The following is a 22,117-nucleotide window of genomic DNA, read 5'->3' as shown; positions in this document are numbered from 1 at the left end:
TTTCTCATCGAGCCTTCAAGGTCAGTTCAAATTAGACCAGGAATTTTCAGTATTGCTTGATGTCTGCAATGACTGCGAACCCATCCTATAAAATTCTATTCTGCGGGGATGGGGCGAGTGTAGGCGGAGAGTACTTCAAGAAGACTGCCTGGTACGAAACAGGTAAGAAAACTTATTGTCATACTGTGATCGGTATTCTGGATCTTATTTCAACTGGGTAATGAAAGTTAGCAGCAAAATATACTAAGATGGGGTATGAAAATTAGTGGCCCCTTATTTTACAATGCCACTGATTAATGATTTTCCGCCCATAGGATCCCATTGTTTCTATTAGTGACAACGTTTATGATGTCACGCGGCACCCAATTTCGGCCAATCAGAGTGCTCATAGGTGGACTTGGCCATTTAGCAATTCCTTTTATAAGCATTTGAAGTTCAGCTGACTTTCATTGTCTGATGTGTGTTGCGTGTCTTGAAACCAACTGCCTGTATTCGATTAATAATAATTTCAATCATTATGTTTTAGGCTTTGTGAGATACCGTTGAATCCCACCAGAAAGAAAGTCTTGTATCGTAATGGCAGTGGTCCACTTTCGATGTTTATCGATTATGTAACGATGTTGTTTTGTCTGTAGGGTTTATACAAGTGATAATGATGAGTAGGTAAGCATTTGAAAGAAAGTGGTCGAAGCCTATGTTAAGCAATATTTATTTTGACTAGACTACCGACATTTTGGTAGTTCAATAACCTCATCACTGCGGCCAAAACCGTGGCCTAGAATAGAACCGTGTACCTTCTATACGTCTTTTTAAATAGTGCTCAGCTGACTTACTGGCCAATCAATTGTTTAACCTTAATAACGTTGCGTTATTCTCATAATTTTGCATAACTTGTAATAATTCGCAAGGCATCCGTTTGTATAGCCCACTTAACCTTTCGTAGAATGGGTCGATAGTTGCTTGCAGGCTTTGGACTCCATGTTCATTGCATGTTGCCGTGAACACAAACCATGCAAAGTATTTCATATCAGATTACTTGTTGAATCGACCTGGACAGTCTCGCAAGTTCGACTCCTTAACGCACAAACCCAAGGTGCGTCTCCTCTTATCAAGGACAACATTCGTGTGTCTGTAAGTACCATTCTCATTGTTCAAAATTGTTTGTACACGCATGAAATATAATGGGCCAGGCATTCTAGGGTTTTCATTACCTTAATTGGTGTTAAAATATTCAGTAGAACTCGATTTTCTTTAGGTTTCTACACATCTACATGTATAGTTAACCCGTGCATTCGCAGCCGGTTATAGAATACGTATATTTGTATACTGAGAGTGTAAAGTTCAACTCAGCCCAGCTGATAAAATCAAGGGACACTCAGTTTTAATTTGTAGTTTACTTGATCAGTTACGGACTGTGGACCTGAGCAAACATATTATTTGACTTAGTTAATATTTACTAATTCAAGCTGAAATCGTGAGCGCCGGTGTAAATGAATCGCTCGATACTTACATCTTTCTGTCAGTTCACATAAAAAAAAATAATACGTGAGATTTTAGGTTCTCGCAGCTGTTTGTAGCGCTGTGCTATCTGGTAGGAGTTTACCGATATTTCAGAGATACTTACTTCCTCCGTCATAACAAAATGCAGATCTCATTAAATAAAAATCACTTTTGTTTTAAACAGATTTTTGAGACTTTTTTAGTTTTCAAAGGAATTTTATACGGGCTAATTCAAATCGGCTTCAAGCAGGGGTTATGATTAATCATTTAGACCGAAATTATATTTACGTCACAATTTAAAACTACCAGTACCAAAGTTCACCCAAATTTGTTGAACAGTTTTGGGCAAATAACTGTTGCACTCCGTAACTTTTACGGAATTATTTCTAGAGCTGTGTTTTCTGAGTGCAATCTCTTGATTGAAACCCCCTAGTCGTTTGTGGCACAGTCGATATAATACGACGGTCAACATGTGCTGCTATATTATAGATTTTCTTGGACGTAAGCTTGAAATCCTACAGGGGATTAGCATTGACATACGACGAAGGTACGTTGTACCCCAGATATTGACACAGCAGTTGAGTGACCTGGATCTCTCACTTTCAGCTTGCTTCTGTTTTATTTCAACCCTGCGTGTGGGCAAGGTTCATAGCACATACCAATCCCGACAGAACTCCGTGTAGACTTTCGTCGACAATACACGCTAATATCTTTATCTTTGGAGACTACTGTATTTCAAGAATTACACGCAGCCCCAAAGCATTATGTGATCCTGCAAGAGATGTATTATTTAACGTCTTATGAGGATGTTGTATCCGCCTGTGCCCCCATGTTGTACCTAGAAACTTCTGACACTGTTAGGAGTTTGGCTGGGTTAAATTGCGTTGGGTATTCCAGTTGTGCCTAAGACAAATTATTTTAGACGGATTTAAGGTAATTTCGGTAACTTATATAGTGAACGCATATTATGTTTCGTTAATATAAACACACTATTCATTCTGACAAAGGGCTCGACTTCCAAACCTCGTAGTTCGTTTTCCCAAGTTTCATCTTGATGTTATCCTCCAGATCTACAAATGTGTAAAAGCTAAATTAGAAACAAAAACTCAAATTTCGCGTAGAAATTAACAAGAACAATCATAAAATGTAATTATTTACAAATAATGTTATGTTGTAAAATATAACTTCAAATTACACCATAGCAGATAATGATTTTGTCGGCGAATGAGTAAACTACAGAACGAACTTCGCCCCATCTTGTCTTACCTCCCACCTCCGCTCCACAAATTTAATCTATCCACGAAGTTTTCCATCAGCACGCGAATGTCATGGACGAAATGTACTCAATATCTTAGGCTCATACAAATGTTATTAAGGAACGGATATATTTGTGAACTGTTCAGAAAAAACTAAGTACGTGTTAGTATCTCGTCAGCAAATAGGCGGGCAGAATTGTCTTAGGGTGGGTGATAAATCCTTTGAAAGTGTGACCAATTTCAAATATTTGGAAGAACAATAACAAATCAAAATGATATTTACTAGGGAGTTAGGAGGATACTAAATTCCGGAAATGCTTGCTACTTCTCAGTTCTAAATATTTTGTCTTTCCGTCTGATTTCTAAGAACCTAAAGATTAAAATATATAAAACAATAATTCTGTCTGTTGTTTTGTATGGGTGTGAAACATGGTCTCTCACTTTGAGGGAGGAACATAGATTGCAGATGTTTGAGGATAGGGTGTTGAGGAGGACATTTTGGTTTAGGAGAGAAGACGATGAGGTATAGAGGAAACTGCATAATGACGAGCTTAAAAATCTGTACTCCTCCCCCAGCATTATCAGGGTGATTAAGTCGAGAAGAATGAGATGGGCGGGGCATGTAGCGCGCATGGATGGGACAAGAGGTGTGCACCAGATATTGGTTAGGAAGCCTGAGGGAAGAGACCTCTGGGGAGACCTAGACGTAGATGGGAGGATAATGTCAGGCAGGATCTATGGGAGATAGGAGTTCCAGGCGACTGGATTTTGTTGGCCCAGGACAGGACAGGTGGAGGGCTTTGGTTACTTCGGTGATGAACCCTCGGGTTCTGTAAGCCATCTGGTTAGGTAGTCAGCAGGTATAGAACTCTGCAGCAAAGAAATAATGGAGTGGTGGAATGCATTCTTCCTAAAACTCATGTGAGAATGTGAGTGTTGAGCGTGATTGCCGTTGAGTGTGAACGCCTGTGTGAGTTTTTGTTCATGATTTTGTTGTGGCCAGTTTCTACAATACTGAACGGCGCAACGTCCCAGAAGACATTCTTCATACTCGCCCCCTTGAGAACCTGAAATCTCACTTTCCTCGTCTTGGTTTATTGTTAACTGGCTGCCACTAGAAAGGGAAACATGGCGCCTTTAAGTTGAGAACAATAATAGCGCCATCTAGTATATTAAAATGTAAGAGAGAGAACTTGCAGGACTTTGCGAATTTCATTAATGTAGTTTTTGAGAAAATTTGTAAATAATAACAAGACGACGGCGATGACTTTATAACTTGGCGTGTAAAAATTGTTCGATGACGTGTTACAAACACGTAGCCCCATGCTAGTGAGGCAAGTAATCTACAAAGTACGTTTCTTCGAAGTTCCAAAATGCATCCCGCCTTTAAAACTTGCGTCTCTAGGGAAATGTCACACACGTGACCGTGACAGGTCAATAGATATTGACGTATTTCAGGTTAAATTTCCATCTGTATTAACCCAACGTTGACATGGAGTAATTAATATGACATATCCTCCGGTCAAGTGAACTTAATTTAAGAGAAGTCGATATTTGTAGTAATTCTTAACTGTTGAAGGAGGGGTGTAGTATTCTTCTAATATTCATTCGATTACCTGCCCTTCGGTAGAAATCAATTTTGGTAGCGCACCTGTGTAGAATGCCGCGAGACCTCGCCCGTTGTGGTAGTAAGTGTGTGACATGATGCATCATGTTGCAGGACTTTGTTGTGCCAGTTGTGGAGAAGTTTGCAGACCGATGGGAGGTAACACGATGGACGACGAGGATCGGGATCCAAACAATCTAAATCAACATCTGCAGGTAATCGAGCGACTTTCAATTGCATTTTAGAGCACTATAAGATTTGAGATTTTTACGGTGATGTCGATATGGACGTTGATCCCGATGAGGAAAAATAGTGTGTTCTCAATAGAATCTTCTCGGGCAATCAGCCGCGTTAGCTGGTTACCGTAGTAAACCGACGTTTCGGGAACAAACTCTGTCCCCATCTTCAGGGTTCTGATGTGACTGGTTCCTCGAAAGTCTCAAATTCTTTACAGTGTGTTCTACTTAAGACGTAACCCTAGTAACAACCCACACCCAGCGCTTTGTTCTCAGTCACCCTCGATGTATATGCTTTACTCTAAGACGGTGCAAATTCTGTGTTGCGTTACTTTAGGTGCAGTGGGACGATGTGGTTGGAGAACCGGAAGGAATTCGTAGTTTGCGTTGCGGTTGGCGACTCAGTTCCTGGTGCTTTCGAAGTTCGAGAAACGTTTGCTATATATTTCTCTCCATCCTGCTAGCTCCTCTAACAGCCCTGTGTCTTGGATGTACCTTCGCGTGCCTTGCATTTGAGGTAACAAAGCAAATGCATGTAATATTTTTATGTTGCATCCTTATTGCATGTCGTAATTTCTACGCATTTGTCCACGAAGCATGTATGGTGGCACAAATTTATATAAAGTTCCCAACAACATCGCGACGCGCGAGATGTGAACTACGAGGCGTCACGAAGAAGCCCATTCTAACGGAGCGTCAGGATCGGATGTTGTAGACCTTCCTACGGATATGACTTATCATCATGCTCCTTAAGCCACTTTACCCCCAATGGAGAAGATCCTTCGTCCTCTGGATATTATGTGGTTCGTCCCCGGATCTGGTTTGAACGTACTGGACAACAGAAATTATCGTCCCTTCTCCTGGCCAATCCAGACTCATGTCGAAACATTTACACCTGAATAGTAGTATTATGCAGGACTCCATATTTTGTTCAGGCACTCTTCCTTGTAACACGTAATAAATTGAAGTAGGTACATTGCTTTATTTTGTTGACACCAAAAATAAGAACCCAGTTGCGTGACGGTCTCCTGGGTTGTTCCGCCATGTAGTATTTTAGCTGTATGCCAACGTTTCGGAGGAACATACTGCCTCCACACTCAGGGCTGAAGTTAGGAGAAGGATCAGACGAGAGCAGTGGGGGTCATGGGGTGAGGAGGAGAGGTCAATATGAAAAAGCCATTTCAAGGCACCAGTCAAAATGCTACATGGCACATCAACCCAGAAGACTACCATTTATTTACATCGCCGCGAAATCCTCAAATTCAACGAGAATCCAGTTAATTATTAGTGAAGTGTAAGAGAACGTTCGATAACACGCAGTAATTGCCTTCTTTTGACCACATGGTAATATTTACCAATCGATATTTCTCAGTTGATATGCTATTAAAGCTGTGAGTACGTCTATATACATAGGTTTCATAGCACTTTATTAATTCAGATGACCGAGTCAGACACTGGTGCGTATTCTGTACAATTTCGTATCCTTGCTCCACTTACGAAAATGTTACACACGTTTTAATTTTTAATGAACTGAATCGGTTACATGCTGTTAAAGAAATGTGGGACAGTTATATAAACTCCAGATCTGGGACACCTTCGAGCACCAGTATTACTTTAAGAAGAAGAACTGGCTTTTAGTATCTTAGGACACCGACTGAATTAAATGTAGGTGTGCATGGACCTGTCCGGTTCCAGAACGATTTGAATTTGTAACTCATAATTAATATTTTTAAATACTACGAAATATGAGTATTTTTAAATTGTAGTTGTCTCCAAATACCATAATCAATTTTCGATTTATATTTTGTTAATTTGTTTTATATTTGACCCCAGGGGCGGAGTTTTATGTTAGCCGTGTTAGCCAGGTTAACACTTTGATAAACGTAATACGAAAAATCATTGTTCTGTTGTACTCCAGTCTTACGATAGCCGTCTGCGCAGGCGCACTTAGAAGATGCGCGATATTGTGAATGCTTAGGGAGAGGTGGAACTTCATGACCTTACAGGTCAGTATGTCAGCCAAACCTCGATTGTTAACATACTAGTCGCTATCGCGCTGTATCACTTTAGTTTTCAAGATATTTTAATCGCGTAGCCTTTGTTATGCGCGTTTCCTGTTGTGACTTGTGATTATTCATCATGGAAATGAATTATGATATAAAATATAGGTGTCCCCCAAAAGTGTATACACATTGTCATATGGAATATTAACCCTGTGTGTATACATCTTTTGGGGACATTCTGTAAACTTAATTGCCAAAATGTTCATGCTTTCCTCCGCGCCTGAAAATCTTTGTATAGACTACACGCTTACGCACGCACTCGACGTAATATTTTGATATATCAGTTTAGATCGCTTCGATTTTTTGCACTCAAGCCATGTAAGTATCTGAAAATATTTGAAACTCAGATATAGAACAAAGGGCAATTGCACAAACGAGGAGCTTCATAACAAACAACTTTTGCCCCATTGCTTCCCTTCCCTCTCCTCACCTTGACTGACTGGCTACCAGCGTGTTTTTTTTGTCAATGTCATCGAAGCTCGGAGATATTTTGCGGAGTACAGTAATCGGCTTTTGAAGGAATAGTCCTTTCACAGAAAGATCAACTATAAAAAAGAACGAGAAATTTAAAAAACTAGGGGATAATTAAAGGAAGAAAGAGAGGGGAAAAGCAAAATTGAAAGAAATAAAATTCTCGAAAAAATACATGACGAAAAGAGGGAAAGGAGGTAATGAACTATATAAAGAAATATATGACGAAATACATCGAGAAATTCTACCTTTCGATATATCTTCCTGATTGTGGTTTTGTGTGTTTGGCGTGGTGTGCCGTGTAGATAGTCATCAACGGTTCGGATGAACGCCATGGAAAATCGTAGTTCAGAGGTTCATAAGTTCAATGTCTGGGTCACGTCCTGCCTCAGTCGCTTGACATCAGCTGCACGACAAACATGAACATCGTGTTCTGCATTACTTTACTAATAATTCACCTCAAATGGGCACTCCCGTAAAGTCACGCAATTTGTATCAACTGACCGCAGCCCCAAACCTATTACAAGTACAGGCCGTGCTGTTAAATCAACCAACACCTCATTTAAGCACAATGCTAAATAATTCTAGTTTACTATGTGGAGGTTTTGGAGGCCGCGAGGTTGTAACAACTTATACGAACAGAACGTATCATTTACAAGTTACGAAATGCACCTCTGGTCTTTGCGAATGACGCGAATGGGGTTATCTGAAGTGGTTTCCAAATCCAGCCATTTCATAAATATCGGTACCACCTTCAATGCCGCTATGTCCAACACAAATCTTACATGAACTAGCCACAGCGGAAGCAATCCAGAGAATTACCGCCTGGGAAAGGAACCACGGTACCATTGGATAGGAGGCTGAGTCCAGCTTTTCGTTTACCATTCATATTCATTTTACATTCGGTTAAATCGCGTGTTTAAATAATCCAGTAATTAAAAATATCCCTTGGCTTGCAGAAAATGTATTGTTGGCAGGCTTGTCATTTTGTCCGCTGTCACGTAGCACCAACACATTTCACATTGTTGTCACTGCACTAAAGTACCAGTAATTAAAGAATGGATCAGTTCCATAACGGAGAGCTGATGCCCGATGTTATGGCTCCGGGAAAGAGACTAGGCAAGTCAGTGTTTGAGGACATTTCTTGGCGGTTGTTGTAGCACATCTGGTGTGTCGCCCCGTGCCTCAGGGTGTGCAAGATCTCTTGTGCTGCGACCCGCAGTTTCCTTCAAGCATGCACCCACGCCACCGTGATCCCATTCACAGAGGCTCTCAGCTTCTTCTGGTCAAGAATCAGTATCAAAACGCAGAAGCTACCAGACACGTCCGTAGAACGAAAAGACGACATTCTTCTCATCTGAGTGCAGTCGAAAGATGTCAGATGGCTACAAAAGTGCACATCTTAATTGTATTTATTTAAGTGTTGTCAGAAATATTGGCAGACAACCACGCCATAACAATCTTGAATATTCCATGAATCACAACTGTGAACATTTTACTTCGTTGTAGTAAGTCTGATTTGAGGTTTTCGCGGCGGTGGGTTCGAAGATGGCTGTCTTCTGGGTTGTAGCGATGTGTAGTCTGGTAGAAGTTTACCTAGGTTTAAGAGGTCCTTGTTGCCTCCATCATCAGGACCCAACAACCCTGAAGACAGCTATCTTCGTTATATTTACTTTTAGCCCAACATTGTAATCGACGTCTGAGACAAATTTTTAAATGTTTCCGTGTAATAAATTTATTGTATTAAAATTCTGTGTACCTCAGAAAAACTGTACTCTAATTTAGCTATAAAATCTCTCTTAATTTACCACTTGGCATACCTGTAAGAAATCACACTGAGATGAATAATGATATGAACGGGAGAAAAATCAAGAGCTCCGTACAGCGGGCTAGAATGCACCTATTGTACCAAACATTAGAGACTTAATCAGTCTACCTGCAAATATTATAATTGTAGGGAAACGGGTTTTTAAAGATACAGACATCCCGGTTTTAAATATCGGTCTAATTAAACAACTAAAATGCAATGCCCATTTGTTGGATAGTGTCAATCACTTGTTAATTTGAAAATTACGTAGCGACGTTGTATCACTGTAAGTCATTATTTAATAATTTTAGCCACTACTCGTGTTTAAATTCCGTCAACTATGAAGAAATAAGTGATGTTTGAGATTTCTCAGCAGCGTTTGTTTAGATTGAAACCAAGAAGGATACGATCTAACCCCCCTCCTCCTACGATGCTCTTAGAGATTAGCAGTCAAAACAGCGTGACATGGGCACCATTTAAAGCTCAATAAAACATAGACCACTGTTTTCGACACGGTACGCATTGAACAAAAAAAGGTTTTAAAGGTAAAGTTATCCGCATTGTTAAATTTTACATTTTTTGAGGTATTCATCTGCAAGGTTCATTCGCTTTACCCTCACATGAAATAAGCCTGTCGATCGTTGGATAGATGGCTCCATGGACTCCAGAGTCGATCTAGGCATTTTTGCGAAAAGAAAATTATGTCCTGACGGGAATCGAACCCCGGTCATAAGGTATACCTATTAGCGAAATTATAAACGTCTGGTTACACCAGTGGAACTATTTCAACAACTTCGGGGTTAAATTTATAGATGGCACAGTGTGTACCACCTAGTGACTGCTATGAAAACGTGCTGTGATGTCATTTGTAGTAAACATGTTACTTAATAAAATACAATCTCTGTTGGGATCTAGACCCTGGACTGTAAAATACAATTCACATTTCAAAAATCGTTTTAGCTAACAAGTACAAGAATGTATGGTGCGTGTGTGTTTAAAACCTTCGAAACAGTTCGGCATTTAGCACGAAGTACGGTTACAAATTTTCGAAGTATCCTTTTCGATCCACAATTAATGTATTATTTATATTCAGAATGGTCCAAAAGTCTATGCACCATTTTATGTGTGTAATTCTGTTATGAATGTTGTTTTTCTTCCAGTTATCATAAATATTTTTACAAGTTGTATTCTAGTAGCTTTGTACAATTTTTACCCAAGCTACTATGTAAGCCCCCATATGTAATTGAACAATTTATAGCCTATGCTTGACCTTGGAAATGTTTACTATTGATGTAGTTGAAAAGGGATTATTAAAATAATAATGCTCTAGATAGTCTTGTGTTTGGTAAGTACACAGTGAATATCAGTAGGGCTCCAGCTACTCTGACTTAGGTATTTCAGCACTAAATAGGTTCTTCGGTTGAAATATGACCACTCATCAAGTAACCTAAGAATCATGCAAGATTTGAAGTCTGTATAACATATATGCTGCTGTATGATTCAGTGATCTCTAATATACCTTATCTCTAAAAAGATTTGGCTGCAGTTTCATCTTCAAAGGCACAGACTGCAGGTTAGTATTCTGTATTTTACTTGTAATATACAAGATTATGTAGTGATAGAACTTTTGTGTTCTCTGCTAATTATTTTCTTGTGATAATGATCACTTATTATTCTCATACTATGAAATAATTTGGCATGTAGTGTGGAACTAAAAAATTACAGCTATGGTTATGTATTTTATTAGTACAGAAAAAACAGTTTTAGTTTCCCATGAGGTGATCTTGTTTCTGGTGCTTATACTTACAACGTTGGTGAACATTTTCCAGATTTTGTTCAAGAAATAAAATATTTTACTGAGCACTTTCTTTTCATATAATTTTTTTCTTACATTTAGGGACAAATTTAGTTGGTCATTAAAAATAAATATGTTTTATAAATCTGTGTGCCTGATAAGTTTACCATTCCATTCAGCATGAAATAAAAATAAGGTTATGTAATTTATGTATGAAGGTAGTTACTTATGTTTGTAAAATAGCTTTATTTGCAGTGTGGTGTGAATTGTGGAAGAATAATCCTTAATTGATTTTTCAAATGGGAAGTCTGTAGACATATTATTTTATTCTGTTGGCATTCTTGCAGCAAAGTTTAAATGGGAAGATCCCTTGAACTTGGAGTCGCAGTTGACGCAGGATGAAATTATGATGCGTGATTCATTTAATTCCTTCTGTGAAGAGAAACTTATGCCTCGAGTGTTGTTGGCTCATCGTAATGAGGGTATGTAAAATTGTGGTTATGCCACAAAAGAAAATAGTACAATTTGGAGAGTTTGTTTTTGGTTTCATATTAATATTTTGGGTCAGGGTTGTTGTAGAATATTTTCAACCTTTGATTTGAGTTGAGTACACTCTTAATTGACTGCATTTGGGTTTTGTTTAAAATAGATTTTAAAGTGTGAGTTTTATTCAAACAGTTTAGAAGATGGGACAGTAATTGAGTTTAGTTTACATGTTAAAATTTGAGTTCTTGGAAATCAGATAATTTATTGATCAGCTGAATGTCAACTTTTCTAGAAAGACCATGTATCTGTAGTTAGCTGGTGGTTTGGTTGTTTAGTTAGGGTTTTGTCTTCTTTATCCTCTTGTAATTTTGCAGTGTTTGAACTTATTAATTCAGAATTATGGGTGTCCAGGAAATGGACTAATTTAACAAAGCAAGAGGGTAGTTAAGTGAAGTTCATACTTTTATTTTTTGCATGTGTCGGTTGGGGGGTATTGCACACATACTTGTGTGTGAGACATTAAGAAATTACATTCTCCTGATCAATATAGAGAAGTGTTTCCCATACATTTATGATTCCAGGCCCCTTTCCACCTTAAAACTGCTTCTGTAACTCCACACAGACATTAAAAAGGAGGCAGAAAGAAGATATAAAGCCATTAAACAGAACAGGGGAGATTATGTATGTTGGTTAGCAGGAGGAGAATAATATACAATTTTGTAATCTGGTGTACTCATAGATAATACCATGAAACCTCTAAGTTAGTCACACTACTTCAGTTAGAATGACCATTGACCTTAAGTTCTACTTGATTATTTATTTAATTGTTAAGATTTCACTAGTTTTCCTGCATATGAGATACAATTTTCACATTAATATTTAAATACAATTTATGAAAATTCCACTTTCATATTACATGGCTTTAATTGGCAACTATCACAACAGAAGTTCCTGCATCTTTGTGTAATTTAATATTTCAGTATTCCACCGTGAGATCATGAATGAGTTGGGAGCAGTGGGTGCCCTGGGTTGCACTATACGTGGCTATGGCTGTGCTGGTGTATCGTATGTAACATACGGTCTTCTGGCTCGTGAACTGGAGCGTGTTGACAGCAGTTACCGTTCAGTATTTAGTGTCCAGTCCTCGTTGGTTATGCATGCTATTGATGCATATGGCTCTCCTGAACAGAAGGAAAAATACCTCCCAAAACTTGGTATGTCTGTTTTGAATTGTGTGTATGAAATATTGTGAGTGAGAGAGAATATAATTTTTGTTTGTTGTCAAAGAATAATTAAAGGATGATTAATTTGGAGAAAGTTACATGTTTGAGAGTTTCGAAATTTTTGCTTATCTCTAGAAGAGTAATTAAATCAATAAGGATTAACTTGGTGGGACATGTAGGATTTTTATTTTATTTTATTTAGTTTATTTATTTTATTTTATTTATCTTAAGGAAAGAGACCACTTGGGAGCCATTTGAGTGGGTGAATAAGGTATTAAAATTAATGCTTGAGACTTGGGTTAAGTATGTAAAGATATAAACTGGATTAGATTATCTCCGGAAAGGGAACAATGACAGGCCTTTACAATGATGCTATTGAAATTTCAATTTCCATAATAGGAAATTTCTCGAAAATGGGTGTCTTCTGTGATGTAGCACTATGATCACTCTCATGATGGAGACAGTAAGCTCCAGTGAAATTTCAGGTGGTATCTACCAGACTACACAGTCTACATCCCAGAAGACAGCCATCTTCATAGTTATCATCGTGGGAACCTGAAGTCTTGCTAGGAATTTGTTGAGCAGCTGAATAACTAACTTTTGACTAAAGGAAGAAACTGTTCCGTGGTGTTTTTATTGTACATTTATGCATAATTTGACCTAAAGTTATATTTGTGATTAACAGCTTCAAAAAGATGTGATTTTTACTAATGTGGATAAATCCCTTCAATATGCATATTGTTTATAGATGATAAATGTGAACAATGGAATTTCAGCCCGTGGAGAATTGGTAGGGTGCTTTGGTCTAACAGAGCCAAACCATGGGAGTGATCCTAGAGGCATGGAGACAAAAGCCAAGTATAATGCAGCAAACAAATGCTACATTTTGAATGGTAGCAAAACATGGTAAGCATATAAGTTATGATTGATTTATTTGTAAACTAGCAAGTGTTTATACTTTGGCCATGTCTGTCTCAAAATAAGAAATACTGAATAAATTAAATCTCTTATATATTTGGCAGTCCTGTGAATATGTATTTTTATGTACTAAATAAAATTTATTGTAAATCCCTGTAAACAGCTTATTTATTATGACATTCTTATTGACGATGTTTTATTACTAATTTATGTGGTGATGGATTGTAATGGCTTCATATATCCAATGCTTGCAATTAATGTCTACGAACTCCTTGATAGCTTACAGCATAATGTGATCTTTAAAGAAAAGAAAAGCGGTTAATACGCATACTGTGTATACATTTTGTTGTCTTTAGTTGAAAACTGGCATTGTCTATAAAATAGTTTGTTTTAATTATTTTCTTTTATCCTGGAAACTTTTTCCTTGTGGGAGATTTGGCATTGCTCGTAAACTTCTGATGGTGGTGGAGAAGTGATATTTGGTGTTAAGAAGCTTCAGGCCTACTACAGAATTTTATATTCATGAAATTTTATGTTGCATTTTTAGAATGAAAATTCATAATTTAAATTGAACTTTGCATCTTGAATAAATTCCATTAATATTTTTTGCAAGCATCAAGACGTGAACTGCCACTGAATATTATATGCAAGGTTTTATGATATGTGCATGTGAAGACAATAAATTTTTATTCCCACTTCAGAACTTTGATTACATTTGTTTGCATTAATAGTTACTTTTGAATAAAAAGCAAGTTCATGGAACTTAAAGGCATCTGTGCAACACATCAAGTAACTTAGGCAGACTCACATAATCAATCTTTTGCTTGTACTGAATCTTTGCTGTAAGGCCTGAGTGTGCATGTGTACAGTATTTCAATATGAATAGTGTATCTTTCATGTAGATGTTCTTTGCAGGATTACAAATGCACCCATCGCAGATATCTGCATCATCTGGGCAGTTTGTGAAGATGATAAAGTGAGAGGTTTTATTGTGGATAGAAAGTCAAAAGGATTAGAGACTCCCAGAATTGAAGGAAAATTCTCTTTACGTATATCAAGCACAGGAATGGTCCATATGGATGATGTGGAAATACCTGAAGAAAACCTCCTGCCTAATGTAGAGGGTCTGAAGGTAGGTACAGCAGTTGTTTAAGATTTACTCATACTGAGTGTGTTGTTTACCTTTTTCACTTTGTTAGTGTTTCTTTACATTACAGACTAACGTTATGTAATGTGTTTTTCCAAATTCATTTTACCCCCAAGTATATATATGTACAAGTTTCGGTAGGCGAAATTAAAGAAACGTGTACACATCAGTTTTTATATAAGCTTTATTGAATAGTTTCTAATTACAGTAAACACTTGTTGATGTACATAATAGTAGACTTCGACATATCCAAATATTATACAGACATTTTTGTCGGAAGTATATATAGGAAAAGAGAGTGTTTATTATATTTGAGCATTTGTGCATTTTCAGTATTTACTGTAGAGCATCAAAATACTTAAGTTTGATTTGAGGTTTCACAGGGGCAAGTATGAAGATGGCTGTCTTCTGGGTTTAAGTTATTTCATAAAAGAATTAAATAAATTGTCAATATACAGTTTTAATTTAGTTTAATGTGCCGTGAATGTAGCCAGAACTGTTTCCAGTGGTTTAGTTGTGGTACTCATAAAAATGTGTTTTCAATTAATAACTTCATGTAGGGTCCCTTTGGCTGCCTGAATAATGCACGATACGGTATCGCATGGGGAGCCCTAGGGGCTGCAGAGTTCTGTTTGAAAATGGCTCGTCAATACACACTAGACCGCAGCCAGTTTGATAGACCACTTGCAGCCAATCAACTGATACAGAAGAAACTTGCTGACATGATTCAGGAGATCAGTATTGGACTACAAGCTTGTCTTCATGTTGGTCGACTGAAGGAGAAAAACATGTAAGTCTTCTGCGGCTCTTAGTGTAAAGGACATTGAAATTAATTTGGCTATGGCACAGAAAAGGTCTAAGTGTAACTTCCACAGTTTCACTCTTAATTGAGTTATTTTTAATGTGTGTGTGAAGAAAATGGAATTGCAGCAGAAATTTTCATTGGCATTAATTCAGAAGTTGAGTATTTTTATGAAATATGGGATGCATGAAACACACTCATTCATGAATTTACGTAACTAAAGAATTACTTTCTAATATAGGCAACAAGCTTATCACAGGAATTTTCTAATGGTTCATAGATAATTTATTTTACACTTTAATTTCTTCATGTTTTAATCCTACAGAGTGGACCTTCTATTCAAAATCCTTTCCATGTGACATGGTAAATGGAAAGTTTACTTCCCATATAAGAATACTTACAACATTTTCATGTAAAAAACACATCTCGGTTAAAATTGTGCTGAAACCCAACTGCCTAAGTGGGTGTTTTTTGTTTTTAGCAGGGATAGGGATTTTTCTCTTAACCATGGCATTCAGACCATTCCTGTGGCCCTCCAAACCTTTATCCATCAGGTATCTGAAGCTCTTGTCACCAGAGTTAAAGCAGCAAGGCTGTAAACCTGACCAATAACCTCGCTTAATACCAAGGGTTGGCATTCATGGAGCTTTACATCTGATTTTCCCGTACATCTTTGTGGTATCGTGCAAAAGCTTACAGATTGTTATTTATTTTAAAAAGGTTAATTCTTCACTTAAATACAGGACAGAATGTTTCAATAATGATTTCTTTCAAACAAATATTTACTTGTAAGATTTGAGGTTTTCACAGCGGTGAGTATTTAGATTTCTGTCTTCTGGGTTGTTGCACTGTGTAGTCTGGTCGATGTTTACCAACATTTCTGAGGTCATACTGCCTCTGTCATCAGGGCGATGAATCGTTGGTAAACATCGACCAAACCACACATTACAACAACCCAGAAGACAGAAATCTTTAATTATTTACCTGTGTTGTTTACAGGGTAACACCAGAGATGCTCTCCATTTTAAAACGAAATTCAGCTGGCAAGGCTTTGGAAATTGCACGAACAGCTCGTGATATGCTGGGAGGAAATGGCATTTCAGATGAATATCATGTAATTCGCCATGCCATGAACCTTGAATCAGTCAATACTTATGAAGGTAAGTAATTGTATAAGTTCTTCCTGAAGCAGCTGATGGTACGTATATTCAGTTGTTTATTAAATTTCCTCATCATCATTACAGAAGCCTGACACTGCAACCTGATTTTCGCAAGTTTATATTCTCTTAGCCAATTTCTCAAATGAATCATTTTAATACATTGAAACCTGATTACACTGAATCCTTTGAATATTTTCTCAGTTTCAGACTGTTTCTCATTTAATATGGGCACTCCTAAGTTAAAAAAGTATTTGGACACCGCGTTACACATGCATTTATGATCAAAATCATTCCGTGTCATATCCTTACATTACATTTGCTGAGCAGTATATATTTTTAAGTAAATTTCTCACATACATTATCTACGTTATACCTAAATATTTTTCTGTGCAGTTTTTTCAAAGGGAAGTTACATAATTTTCACTCAAGGTAAGATATATTATACAGACATACAGAACAATTAACTAAATTATTGTTTTGATGTTATTGTTATTAACTACTGATACAATTTTGCTCCGTGCAGGTACACATGACATTCATGCATTGGTACTCGGAAGGGCCATCACTGGAATATCGGCATTCAGTTGAACTGCCTTTTGATCTCTCAAGATAAGCTATGTACCTGCTTTTATAATGCAATCAACTGTTGAATTACATTTGTTTCCACAAAAATTTTGTCTTACGTTTCTGTTCCCATGTGTTTGCTGGAGTTGTACATTCAGAATTTTTCAGGAAAATGATTAGAAATGAAAGGTAAGTAATAAATATTTTAATATTGTTTAAACAAATAATAATAATCCGTGGCGTAACAGCCCTCTGAGAACCAAAGCCGAGTAGCTGGCTGCTGGCCTCACGTTCACATTCCTAAGCAGAGGTGAAAGATCATCCAACCAGATATAGGGTGACATGTGGTCAGCATGACAAACCCCCAGCCATTGCTAGTTTTCATGACCGGATTACGCTACCCATTGTAGCTCCCCAATTTCCTCACGATGCTGGAATGTTTGTAAGTTTGCGCTATACTTGGCAGTTAGACTTCAGCTTCTCGTCGCTGAAGCCATGTCCTTGTGTGGCTTATGGCTAGCATGGTGGCAATAGGCTGCAGATTTTTGCTACTACTTGGTTTCTCCTGTTGACCACTATTCCGCTAAAGCTCGCTACATATCAGCCACTGCCTCTGCGGTGTGTCATAGGCCCAATCAGCCAGGATTTTATCGTAATTGATCCATAAGTGGTTTTAATGCCCTAATGATAATTCCCAAAATTGTAGTGTGATTGATGGGAGGTATCTCGGCACATGTAGCAGTGCAGAATTGTGGTAAATAATCTTGAATCTTGAAAGTTGCTTTTATATAAATTTTGTTCTAATTCTTGTCATTCGTATCACCACATTGAATTGAAATGTTTTCCTTGTGTTTTAAACCTGGATATAATTCTGCTGGAATAAAATGTAACATTTATTTTAAGGTTATGATATTTTAGGATGTGCTTAAATGTATAAAATTATGAAGCTATTTCGTTTATTATTTCTGATAATTGAAAGTTTATATGTGTCAAATTTTACATCCTTATCGTACATGAATTACTAATATAAGTAATAAGATCATGTATTTATGTTTGTGGATAATGTGACTTGTCATTCATTTTATAATTTTTTGATATTTGTTCTTTATATGCTGCTGTCATGGAATTTCTATTCTAGTATTTTATGAAATAGTGGAACATGTAGCATGCATGAAATAAGAGAAATGCATAAGAAAGAGTGGGCTAAGAGACGTAGAAGTACATGTAAGGATAACATTAAAATGGGTTTTGGAAAAATAGTGTCGACCATATTCAAATAGTTCAGAACAGGATGCAGTGGTGGGCATTTGTGAAAATGGTGATGAAACTTTAGCTTCAGTAAAATTTTAATATTTCTTGACTTTCCAAGAAGCTATGAATTTCCTCAGTCCTTTATCATATCAAGTCTCGAAGGAACGTCACAGAAACGAACTGAAGTTAATGTGACTGTAGGATGATATTTCATTTTGAAACGAGGTTTATGCCTCTTATTGTTCTTTTGGCATAATTTCATACCCTAGGCCACGTGTACAACATTTCGTACTCATGCGAATGTAATCGTTGCATGTCTTTTGCCGTTTAGAAAAATTATTAATGACATTCGTGTCCCGCCCGCACACGGAAATTCGAGCCTGGAAGGTAACGACTTATAAAATGCAGTAGACCAAGAGGAGAAATACGTTGTAGGTGTGAATGCAGTTCGACGCGTGGGCTACAAAGAACTGGTCTGTTCAATTAGCTCCACAGAAATGCTGATCACATACGTGCAGAGCCCCGGGGTGTGTCTGACCTGATACGTACTGTATCCCACACACTTTGAACTTGATTCCTCTTTGTAGATTTAAAACTTGTTTTATTTAATGACTTTTATCAACTGCGCAGAGAAAGTTTTTTTAATGGTGACTAAATACAATGAAACCCGATCAGCCGCGTAGATACGGACTAGTAACCCGACGTTTCGGAGTCCATCCCCCTCAACATCATAAGGAGTAATCGTATACGCCACTAACAACAGGATATGTATAAACGATCTCGTTCCGTAATACATAGTTCCTGCAACCAATGGAATGGCGTTGATTTTTATAATCAGTTTACGGAATACATCGTAAATTTATGTCTTATTTTTTTAATTTTACTGCTGTGTACTGCCTTATTGCAAACCATACTAATTATCATTTAAAATATGTGATTTATTACGTGCAGGTGCACCTGAACTAATGAAAACTGTGCCGAAAAGTATTATTTTTTATTTATTTCAATGTGGTTAAACCCAGAGTTTAAGATAACATGAGATTTGAGCATCAAGGTCTAATCCTCCATCTCTTAGTTTTTATTGACAGGAAGAAAGCAAAGTTATATAAAGTTTTATGGCAGTTCAGTTTGCAGCATTCGTTTTAGGCAATATGCCGACGACAGAAGAAAGTGCACTGTGTGTGTGTGATATAAGAGGAGGTTAATTGTGTACTTCCATGGCATTGAGAATGTTGTGCTGAACGTAAAGAGGGTGAGTAGATATTTACTTTTGTTGATGAAGGGAACAGCCTTTTGCAGCTGGAGGCATGGCCAAAGAAACTCGTTCACGTAAACTGGAACTGCAAACGTTGATGTCGAACGAGTGATAGTGGTTTGTCTGACAGGTTATGTTCAAACAAAAGTTGGAAAGCTTCCGACTTCGACGAATAAGAATGACAGAGGTTATAAAGATACGATCAGGCCTAAATTTGGCATTGTCCTGTTAAAGTATAATAAATATCTTCATCAGTTCTTTCACAGGCTCTTGAAATGTTACATTGTCCATATAACTTACCAAGAATTTAAATAACCTAGATTTAATTTTGTATGTAGCTGGAAACAAATGCAGGTGGAAATTAACGCCAGGCAACACTACATGGAGAGCCTTTTGAAAACAGAAATGGAAAGTTACCTGATATTAATTTTACTCTGTGTAGGTACATACCTGCAGTCGTGGTCTTTTATATGATCCAATGCTACGTAGTCATTGATTAAACCTATTTTTTGTGTGCATGGACTACTGATCTTTCGAAAATATTTTAACTTGTTCATATAGGGTAAGCCATATTTATTGTCAAAGGCAATTGTGAGTTTCGAGAATTTAACAGTATTTTTAAAAAATTAACGACGTTCATTATAAGAGGTAGTGAGCACAAATTGTCTGTTATACAGCACCAAACTTCATAGGTGAGTGGTTTTCACTTACACTTTGTGTACAGGAAGGTGTTCTGTCCCATTATCTTGAGTGAATTCTTTATCATCATTTACATTTCCTTTGGAGCCGACACATTTGATCTAAATAATCTCTTCAGCACTGTTCTCCCATGCATTCATCTACGAAATTCTTCTTTCACTTTGAGAGAGACCAACTGAGACATTCATCCTAGTTAGAGGTCTATCTAACCATCATTTTCAACATGAGAATAAACACGTGTTTCTGCCGGAAACATTTGTCAGCTTCCAACGAGACATGAGTATCAGCTTTCACCATTACTTAGTGAAATTTTGTTTACTTTTCACCGGAGTGATCGCCGAGATCATATTCGTGTGAGGAAAGCAAATTCAGAGGCTTACTGCTCATTGTTTCCCCAAGTTCGGAATGGATGAAGTGTACTATTACGTTTCCCTGTATATACAGGTTGTCCCAAAAGATGTATAACACATTCAGTTAATGAATTTTATTTGTTTATAGCTCAGACTATATAGCGTCGAATGAGAGGTTTATAGTGAATATGGAATTGGAAGGAAGCGGTCGTGGCTTCGAAGCACAGATGGCAGCGGCGAACAACTGACTGAAAAGCGGCCATCAAAGTAGCTGCTGTGTGTACATATTTTTTGACAGCCTGTATATACGTAAAATAAACCTAATTTAATGTCTCAGGTTCTTTGAAAAACTTATACGCACTCAGATGTTTAAGAAATGTTTCCTATTTTTGGAGGCCGAAGATGTATTGTGTTCAGAAAAAGCCAGACACTGAATGGTTACTATCTTGGGCCAGCTGAATCCATTCCACACCTTTAAACCCGAATTATGTGTAAACTGTTTTAATACTACTTTGCCATATATTCCTTGACCTCTCAAGTGGTGTCTTTCCTTGACGTATTTCAAGCAAAATTATGCATGCATTTCTTATTTTCAGCTTGCGTGATTCCCTTTTTATCTGTGTCATTCTGATTTATTTAATCACCCTAACAAAATTAGGTGAATAGAGCAAACCTTTTCCTTGTCAAAACTAAGGATTTAGGGTTTCAGAATTAATTTCGAATTTGAAGTAGCCAATTGAGTGAAGTCTCTCGAAAAAGAGTAAAATGGTGAAGCTCTTGATTCATTCATTTTCTATAGCATTCTGTCCCTTCCTTTTTATTTGGGTCCTTTACTATGCTCAGCCCTTTATTCTCCAGCACTTTTAGTCGGTGCTTAGAATAAATAGCATAGGCCTATTTATAGTTTTGTTGTGGAAACGGTTGCTATTACATAAATAGTATAAGATACTGACACGACACTAGTCTGTTCATTTCTAAATATGTTCTATTTGAATGTTGTAAGAAGAAACGTTATACCAGTTATACCTAAAGGAGTTTGGACCCCTAACACCTCCGGTAGATAAAGCCGTCTGGCTTCCCTGTCCTAATTGTAGGCATCAGTTTAATGACGCACATCAAGACAAAACTACGTGCTGTCATACAAAACGAATTCTTATACCCGTTATTACAAAACCCACGATTTTCCTGAGCTTCCTGTTCGAGAGGCTTCGGGTTCAAATCTCGGTCCGGAGATCACGCATTCCGACTGTCATTCCGAGATTTTCCTCAGTTCCCCAAATCATATTCCAGAATACAGCAGATGCTGGAAATGGTATCCCTTGTTCCGCACACATTTCAGGCACCCATATAAAAGTTTTACTTAAACACGTTGAAGTTTTACAAGCGCTATCATGTGGCAATATTGTTGTTGCCTTAAATGGTTTAAATGATTTGAAAAGTCAGGACTATAAAATGGACAGGTGTTGCGAGAACAAGCTCTGACGAGGGAAGTTGGGAGGTGATGTTGGAGAAAGGTGTTTTAAAGCAC

The 22,117-nt window shown here is 37.4% G+C and overlaps 2 protein-coding genes across 3 annotated transcripts; both read left to right on the top strand.

Moving 5' to 3' along the window:
* The first annotated feature begins 436 nt into the window (after positions 1 to 436).
* Positions 437 to 9,929, top strand: LOC110828891 (caveolin-2). 2 transcript variants are annotated; one of them, XM_022062037.2, is made up of 4 exons: positions 437 to 663; positions 4,477 to 4,577; positions 4,936 to 5,115; positions 8,293 to 9,929. In XM_022062037.2, the coding sequence occupies exons 2-4, from the start codon at positions 4,515 to 4,517 to the stop codon at positions 8,491 to 8,493; spliced, it is 444 nt and encodes a 147-aa protein (XP_021917729.1). In that variant the 5' UTR covers positions 437 to 663; positions 4,477 to 4,514; the 3' UTR covers positions 8,494 to 9,929. The 2 variants fall into 2 exon arrangements, with proteins under 2 accessions (XP_021917729.1, XP_021917728.1); XM_022062036.2 differs by lacking the exon at positions 437 to 663 and adding an exon at positions 685 to 1,131.
* On the top strand, positions 9,850 to 17,142 carry LOC110828894 (glutaryl-CoA dehydrogenase, mitochondrial). The gene is made up of 9 exons (XM_022062047.2): positions 9,850 to 9,990; positions 10,474 to 10,512; positions 11,082 to 11,216; positions 12,201 to 12,434; positions 13,220 to 13,349; positions 14,277 to 14,493; positions 15,069 to 15,298; positions 16,310 to 16,470; positions 16,994 to 17,142. The coding sequence occupies exons 1-9, from the start codon at positions 9,915 to 9,917 to the stop codon at positions 17,056 to 17,058; spliced, it is 1,287 nt and encodes a 428-aa protein (XP_021917739.1). The 5' UTR covers positions 9,850 to 9,914; the 3' UTR covers positions 17,059 to 17,142.
* The last annotated feature ends 4,975 nt before the right edge of the window (positions 17,143 to 22,117 follow it).

This window comes from Zootermopsis nevadensis, unplaced genomic scaffold (genome assembly GCF_977971745.1).
Source record: "Zootermopsis nevadensis isolate Lab colony 2312 unplaced genomic scaffold, Znev_1.0 Znev_ptg000025l, whole genome shotgun sequence".
NCBI classification, from domain to species: Eukaryota; Metazoa; Arthropoda; class Insecta; order Blattodea; family Termopsidae; genus Zootermopsis; species Zootermopsis nevadensis.
Note: the sequence above shows the minus strand (reverse complement) of the source record. Positions and strands in the feature narration are given on the sequence as shown.

Excerpts from the sequence above, each read along its gene's own strand:
- LOC110828891 (XM_022062037.2), top strand. The coding sequence starts at position 4,515 with ATGGGAGGTAACACGATGGACGACGAGGATCGGGATCCAAACAATCTA. Across the intron at positions 4,578-4,935 it reads ATCTAAATCAACATCTGCAG|GTGCAGTGGGACGATGTGGT; the intron begins GTAATCGAGCGA and ends GCGTTACTTTAG. Across the intron at positions 5,116-8,292 it reads TCGCGTGCCTTGCATTTGAG|CACATCTGGTGTGTCGCCCC; the intron begins GTAACAAAGCAA and ends CGGTTGTTGTAG.
- LOC110828894 (XM_022062047.2), top strand. The coding sequence starts at position 9,915 with ATGTATGGTGCGTGTGTGTTTAAAACCTTCGAAACAGTTCGGCATTTA. Across the intron at positions 11,217-12,200 it reads GTTGGCTCATCGTAATGAGG|TATTCCACCGTGAGATCATG; the intron begins GTATGTAAAATT and ends TTAATATTTCAG. Across the intron at positions 12,435-13,219 it reads AAAATACCTCCCAAAACTTG|CCCGTGGAGAATTGGTAGGG; the intron begins GTATGTCTGTTT and ends ATGGAATTTCAG.